Source organism: Branchiostoma belcheri, unplaced genomic scaffold (assembly GCF_001625305.1).
Source record: "Branchiostoma belcheri isolate BF01 breed outbred unplaced genomic scaffold, Haploidv18h27 scaffold19, whole genome shotgun sequence".
Classification (NCBI taxonomy): Eukaryota; Metazoa; Chordata; class Leptocardii; order Amphioxiformes; family Branchiostomatidae; genus Branchiostoma; species Branchiostoma belcheri.
This window is the reverse complement of record NW_017803379.1, coordinates 1,540,282-1,548,167: the sequence shown is the minus strand read 5'-3', so window position 1 is coordinate 1,548,167 and position 7,886 is coordinate 1,540,282. Positions and strand designations below refer to the sequence as shown.

General features: G+C 39.8%; 1 protein-coding gene across 3 annotated transcripts in view; it reads right to left on the bottom strand.

Annotated features, from left to right (window-relative positions):
- Positions 1 to 6,968, bottom strand: part of LOC109467999 (hepatic leukemia factor-like) — a 19,883-nt gene extending 12,915 nt beyond the window's left edge. Inside the window, exons 1-2 of one of the 3 annotated variants that reach the window (XM_019766195.1) lie at positions 6,720 to 6,968; positions 888 to 1,009 (exon numbers count right to left, since the gene is read on the bottom strand). In XM_019766195.1, coding sequence (XP_019621754.1) covers positions 888 to 1,009; positions 6,720 to 6,837 — 240 coding nt within the window. In that variant the 5' untranslated portion in view covers positions 6,838 to 6,968. The remainder of the gene's footprint in view (positions 1 to 887; positions 1,010 to 6,719) is intronic. The other 2 variants (XM_019766196.1, XM_019766197.1) reach the window with 2 other exon arrangements.
- Positions 6,969 to 7,886: the final 918 nt, after the last annotated feature.

The following is a 7,886-nucleotide window of genomic DNA, read 5'->3' as shown; positions in this document are numbered from 1 at the left end:
TCATAACTCCATTAACTTTAACTAAATCATCATCTGATAGTGTTGAAAAAAAACATTCTAAGACTGGATATGATGTACATGTATATGGGCAACAAAATGACATGAAATGCAACTGAGACCCAAAACAAAGGCCTGCTATTCATGTCATAACTTGTAGGTGGCACTTCTGACATGTGATGAAATTGCGGGCACAATACTGCATGTAGTTACAAAGTCACTCACAAGGTAGCACATTCGATGTACATCAACAAAAGGACAAAATCATGTCAAAGGAACTGATTACAACCTCTGAAAAGGAGTTGTGCTGTTCTTTATGTCCGTGCTATTATCTGACAGCTCAGTATCCAACAGACAAGAGGTAAAAGCAACATACAGGTCAAGTGTAAGGTAACCACTGTGGAGATGCCCTCAATAATGTCTTATCTGATTGAAAGAAACCAGAATCAACAATTTCGTTTTTTGTCTACTGCTACTGGATATTAGAAGTAGATCTGTGTACTGGTGCACTTGGCCTAAAATGCAAGTCCTGGCACATTCTCATTTTATGTACTATCAGCTATAAAAAAAGGCCATATCCTTAATTTCAAGCATTAGTCACATTTCCATATAATGTCAACCAGGCTACCTGTTTGACCTCATCTGGTGTCAGGCACTGACTGCAGTTCTCCCACTGCTGGTAGGGGGCTCTTTTGATCCATGCAGTTGAATAAGTGTGCAGTCATAGTTGCCAACCACAAGAGGGCACCTTTGACAAGCATAGACTGCTTTGCTTTGCAACTTGTAAGGAGTTGTGCTGTTGAACGTCCTTGCCCTAAACAAATGTGTACAGTCAAGCATATTTTATCACTTCTGGGTAGGAAAGAAAAACATGGTGATAAACAGTGTACCTTAAAGTCATCGCTGTCGGCTGCGATGGTCTTGTTCCAGAGATTTGGCCCCAGGAATGCAGAGGCGATGAGAGTTGGATCCACATCCTTGCTCCAGTCCAATTGCTTCTGGTCTTTTTCTGCTGTAGTAACAAATATTGAATATGATTTGATTCTAGTTTTTAACTACTGTCTACATGTTTATCATACATACATGTGGCGATGTCAAAAGATCTTTTCCATCATATATTTGCAAATACATGTAAAGAAGATGAAAAGATGTGTATTTTTTTGCCACCTGCCATTAGGATGGGTCTTGACCTATGGAAGAATAATTTTGTCCAAGCATAACAACTGAAATTTGTTATGCAAGATGACATTCTTTCTTAACATTAGTACCGGGGTATTTTGTTCTTGTTGAATTGAACAATGACAAATGTTCACATTTCCAGGCAACATGTTACATGCATAAATGCACTCCTTTGTCTGGTCTAGAGCATTGCAAACTTTTTTCCGCCCTGGTTCAAGGATACAGAGGTTCACATGAAATGGGGTTTTGTGCGCGTGAACAACTTGCACATGAAAAATCTTCGCGTGAAAATATGCAAATTAGCTGATTCCCAAGGGATTTAAAAACTTTGCTGTTTAAAGCTTAAAAGTTTTTCTCACACAAATTTTTCACACGCAAGTTTATCACGCACAGTTTTCAGGTTCACATGAGAATACTTTTTCATATCCTTCGTAAGCTATTGCAATCTGCACAACAATATGATATGCAAATCTTTCATGAGTTTAGTCTTCCATAACAAGCAATGGTTGGCTTGTCCTATTATGTATAACAAGGCCATGCATTACTTGCAGGTCTTGGTACCGGGTATCTGAACATGTTAGTCACGTACGCCATGTCTCAGCTTGCATCACCTGTAAGGCAGTGCTTCTTGGGAAAAAAGATCTACTTCACATAATTTACGCAGGTACTGAAAAATTGCAGTAAGTAACAGCTGTTCTGTAGTCACTTTGTTCTAACATGACCCTAAATCTATAAAATGATATGAGTCATCTTTGTTATTTCCAACCAGACAGATGAAAGCTCTAGTTTCTAGGAAATCCTACCAATCCTAGAAATTTTGCCACATGCACATGTCAATTACATGTAATCATTATTAAGCATGTCAGGCTCTAAAACATACTAGATAGCTTATATCATACATATTCTGGCAGCAACTCTGGAGGTTGAGTTAGCTAGTCAACGACTATGTCAGCTGACTCTTGAGTACATACTTGCAGCATTATGCTTTCTAAATGGAACATTTCAAACTGAATTCAAATTACATACTGGTGTACAACTAAAAGGAGTTTGTAAAAGGTCACCAGAATGACATTTTCATTAGGCAGTGGGATCCTGTTAGAATTGCCTGAAGTACATGTATATCGTACAAGAGGTTTGGCAACATCTGGGCATAAATGTAGGTTAATGTACTGGCTATACGAAAGTGACTTCATTTGCCAGCAAATGCAAGCTCTTTGCTCATCTCTCCCATAATATTATCCTTATCAATATTACATTTGTGGTAACCATATTATTATACTTAGTAGTCCCTGGACCTGTTTTTGATCCTGTTTAGAGGTTGAGTTTCCTATATTGTCATATTGTCATCTATGGAAACCAATACCAAACTTCATAAATGCTGAATTCAAGCACTTAACTTAAGTCCAAGGGTTATAGAAATTGAGTTTACTCCTAAGCTTCAACTGTGTTTCAAGAGTCATGTTACCACCGTGAAGAGGTCACTAACCCCGGGTTGACCACTGGCTGACCCCATTGCTAATTAGCATATCTAGTTAAGGTTTAACCCATGTTTACTTACGAGATGTAGGTCATATTGAATCAATGGGTTGATGTTTGTTTTTAAGTCTAAACACGCGTGTCAGTCACGTTTTCCACCATGCGACGCCTTCACCTCTCTCCAAGGCGAGTGAAGGATTATACCAAATCTATGAAACATTATAATATACTAGCCTTTTTTTTAAGCATTTGTTTGACAATTTCTTGATGATGACAAACTTTCAGTTAGATGTCAGATTCAGAAGTCTAGTGTAGGGCTTTACTTACAACTGTTTCATATGTCACAATTTTCAATGGCAAAGCCTAGTTGATGCCTTGTTCCTTTTACCTAGTCCTACTTGAATCCAAGGCTCTGTAAACCCCTGCTTGGAGGGTATAGGCTGTCATATCACTTATGACTTATAAATCCTACCTTCTAGTAGCAATTGGTCTTCTGACACTGAGGCATTTGGGTGCTCAAGACACTGTGACAGCTCTATTATTATCCTAACCTTCAGTCAAAGTCGCAAGCAAATGTCAAAGTCTCATGTAATGGTATCACATAGTACAGGTAGGATGTTGGTTGTTTTTTGGGCATACAAAACAAGCTTGAATTGTCACGGAACAAAATGTCAGCTAAGTGAAAAGAACTACTAGTATTACATTGTATACCAAGTCCCAGAGACATACTATATTATTATTAAGCATTGTATATATGAAAGACATGATGACTGTCATACCTGCACAGGCAATGTTACAGTAACAGTTGTATACTAACTCGGTGTACTGTCACTTAACTCTAAACTTAGCTGACACCAGGTGCGTGGATACATGGAATCCATGGATGGTCTTTAGATAAAAGTACTCCCAAATCCATATGGATAACTACTGAAATCCTGTTTGGAGTAGAGTGTGCAGTTTCTCCTTTGATATGCATGTTTGACTAGATCTCGATTTCTAAAAATAAAGATTTTAATGATGAATCATACTGGTTTGTCTTTCCATTTTTTATTCAAGATGCAAGGAATTGATAAAATTGGACTAAAGATGGTTGTTACACGTAGCAACATTTTTACTGAAAACATTTGTTTTTAGTGATCCTATTCCGTGTATTTCAATATGTAACAATATGTAACAATATGCAACCATATGGCATATAAGTACATTCTTCAATTTCACAAAGCTTAAGGTGGACCCATCTTAATCATTGGGTTAGACACAACCTCAAATCTGCATGAATTTTTGCTTCAAGTTACTTATGATATGTGATCATGATATATGATAACCTCTTTACCTTTTATCCACAACAGGTACACTGTTACCCTTTTGTGACAAAACTTAGCCAAAGGCAAGAAACACAACAAGCTGAATAATGGAAAGTGAGTTTTTTTCAATCCTCGAGATTTTATCTCTGAACCTACCAAAATTTGAGCAAAGACTTACAGAGTGAGCATGGCAAAAAGGCTTCAAGTTCAATGGATGTCTTTCTTTTCAATCAATGCATAGAACACCAAAACATTTCGTACGATTTTCCTCTACTGAATTCTTGGTAAATCATTTCAACTGACCTTCCGCATTCAAAGTTCGAGGCATGGAAGATATAAATCTTTGTAACAGGAAGGTAATTTCTGCCTGCAAGGGCATGTCTACCAGGTGGGGATTACAGAGATTTGGTGGGGAGGATCCTTTCAAGTTTACATCGTGATGTTTGGAGGCCCTGAGCTGTCAGGAAAAAAAACAGCCCGTCTCCTGAGCTTAAGAATAGAAGTCATTACTTTACCTGGGTACCAGACTGTGTGCCAATCTTGTTGGCTGTATCACATGGCCAGGATTTCATTATGTCAGGTCGGTAGGCTGGCACGATGCACACCGTTGTCAGGTTATTGTCTCCAGGACGCAGGCATATTACTATTAGATTACAGCTGGTAACAGTGCACAAAAATATGGTCCAACAAAACTGGTCGGAGGCATGTAATAGACTATTCCAGCTTGAATACTTTGAACCTGCTGTTTTATTTCGAGCTCCTACGTCAACTTCAGGGCAGGAAATCTAAAAGCGGCAAAATACAGTTGATATCTGCTTGATGTAGGCTCCTTGTTTTGCCACTGAGGCTGAATTTGTGACATCGTATGCACTTTTTAAATTTATTCTTGTAAGTAAGTTGTTTATAAAGCTATGATTATTGTTCAGTGTCTGTGTACGCATACTTAATTTTCTACATGCGTCATGAGTACCTCTATAAGTTGTACCTGAGCTGCTTTGCATTTACACTTCTCATTTTGTATTGCAAAATTACATTTTAATAGCATTGACAATTTGGCCTCAAACAAGGTGAAGGTGCTCTTTTCTGGGAACTCATTGATTTATGGTTTGATCATGATGTATCCCTTGGCTGCTGAGTGTAACCTGTGATACTATCATGCTGTGCGACGTTAATCAGTGTGTGGGTTGATGTGATACGACCCTCCTGTAATTGGCACAATTACAGTTATATTCAATGTGGGTTCCTAGCTACCAATCCATCTATAAATTTCCTTTCCTGACAGAAAATTAATCGATGCACTCCCATTTCCACATTCGTTTTATTCTGATACAATGCCTCTTCCTCCTAAACCTCCAAACAAGGATTGTGAAAAGGGGTCAGGACTTTTCCTCCTCCTACCCCGGCCCTGGCCATCAGTCATGTTTCATTGACATGCATGTGATGACAGGATAATGTCAATCCAAGGAATCACTGTAAGGCCACACTGAATTTGATTTTATGGATGACATCCTCTGGGGACAGCAAAGCTAAATGCGAGAGGGCACACAAAAAAGAAGCTGTTTTTGCATCATAAATTACACATACAGAGTGACGCACAATAATGCACGTTATTTCATGTGTTAAAAAATAAGAAAGACAAAACCTCTAAGTTCCCAGGACTTTGAATGTGAATACCAAGGATCCCAGGAATAGTAGGATGCAGTGTTTTTTGTGGTATATATAAGTGATGATCGTAACTTATAGCTGACACTATGACGCAGTGTATGACGCAAGAGTCCAGACAAAGATCACTTTCACTAGAACTATTATATATGTCTATATCCTGGGTAAAAAAAAAAACTGAGAAAGACATGAGAAGAGGTATTGGCTGCATGGTTAATGAGAATGCGCGAAGAATAGACGGTATATGGTGGGGTGAACAGTGACGTTGTATAGCATGTGCCCATCTTTGTGGATTCACACTTGCTAGGGTCTTCCTCAAGGCAGCTGAGCCAAAATTTTCTTGGAATTATTGGGAGCATGTTGGGTTGTAAGAGTTGGCATGTAACCCTAGGTCCCGTGACAATAGTCTACATATTTCAGGTTAACATTTAGTTGGGTGAGTGAGTGATTCAGTTGATGAAAAGGAGCTGACAGGTCGTATAGGAACATTGTCATCTAGATACGCTTGCTGATGTTTCTTTCTATCCTATTCAATTGCTTGTATTTCTTTTTGGAAAGCAATCAAAACGCACCACAGCACTACCACTAAAAGTCCATGAGTGACATCTCCTGTTGGCAGTCAACCAAGGAATGGCTGTTTTTGGAGGGGACTGTGGTTGCATCTACTGTGAAAGCCTGTGTGGTCCATGGGGATACACTTGCCTTTAGGCCTTCACTAACACACAGATGGTTGCTATTACTCGGTCTAGCTGACAGGCTTGACAACATAGCTGAACCAAAAATGGTAAACACGACTGTTGTCGACAGTGTATGTTTCTACAGGTTGGGAGAGCTTTAGCCATTGACAAACCACAAGGAGGCAATGTTCCCCGACAAATTTCCGCGAAACTAAAGATGTCAATAAGCCGACGATCGCAAAGAAATAAAGACACAAGGAGAAAGTTGATGTCCACCAGATATACGCAACCGATATTTCCCTCCTATTCTGTATTCAGGAGTTGCCCGGGATGGCCTGGAACGGACGTGTTGTCCACTGTCCAGCTCTGGACGCACGCCATGTTGCACCTGACCGAGAATTTTGAGCAGAGAAAAAACACTCACCATTCTGGTTGGGTTCCGGTGGAGGCTTCAGAACGGTGGGATTTTCCAGCAGCGATTTCAGCGTCATTCCGCCGAGATTCGCCGCGACGTTCACCCGAGCTGGTGCTTCAGTTGACATCTTCGTCACGGTATCAACAATTAACCCTCGCAAAGGAGAAATAAACGAGCAGGACGACCCCAATATTCTCCGACCTGTGCTGCCTGATCATCTACTCCTGGAAAAGTAGGTGGCCCCGCCCACTTTTTAAGGATTTCATAAATTATGCTCATAAAAAAATGAGCCTGCATCTGATTGGCCCTTGGCTCGCAGCTCGTGATTGACGTTTCTATGGTAGCCGGGACATCTCACGTGCCAACCATGCGGATTTGGTGGTTAGTGTTGCTTCCTCCAGGCAAGGACCTACCGGTCCTACCGGGCTTCGGAAGCAGCAGGAAAGAGTAGAAATTGAACAAATAGACAGGGGAGTTGGTCCGTGACAAATGTAACGTTACTTCTTTAGCGGACCAACTGTCTATTTGGCCGAAGATGGTAGCCTCTACCAGGCTCCGCGGATCGCTGGAAAAATAGTAGAAATGGGCCGTAATAAAGGGATAGTATACCAGAGCCTGGTAGAGGCTACGAAGATGGTATAACTAGTTAAGGGTTAGTCTATAAGGCTACAAGAAGTAATTTTCATGGGTGACATCAGGGCATTAATTTTCGATTGATTTTGAAAAAAACAAGAATTTTGTTGCCCTCTGACAGTGGTCAACAGGCCAAAATAGGCAAAGATGTCTGTTGCCATGCCGGAAGGTGGATGGCAGATAAATATGAAGAGAGGAGACAAGACAAGGCTCTGATTCATTGTTTTGTCTTTTACCTTGTTGATGCAGTACTTGTGATGCATTTCATTCCTTTTATATGTGATCTTCACTGAATAAAAATTATTTGTACAATGATTGAAAACCCCAAATATTTGGCAGTAAACTTAGCAGAGTATAGGTATCTTTTCTTGTTTGACAAGGTTTATGTCAAAATTTGAAAGTGTAGGAATCATGTTTTTTGGCCTGCCTTGTTTTTTTTCTCGCCCTATTGCATTTGATTTGGAGCCTACGGAGGATGTCATCTATAAAATTTACTTGCTGTGGCCTAAAGGTAATTAAATCTCCTGATTACATGACATAAAT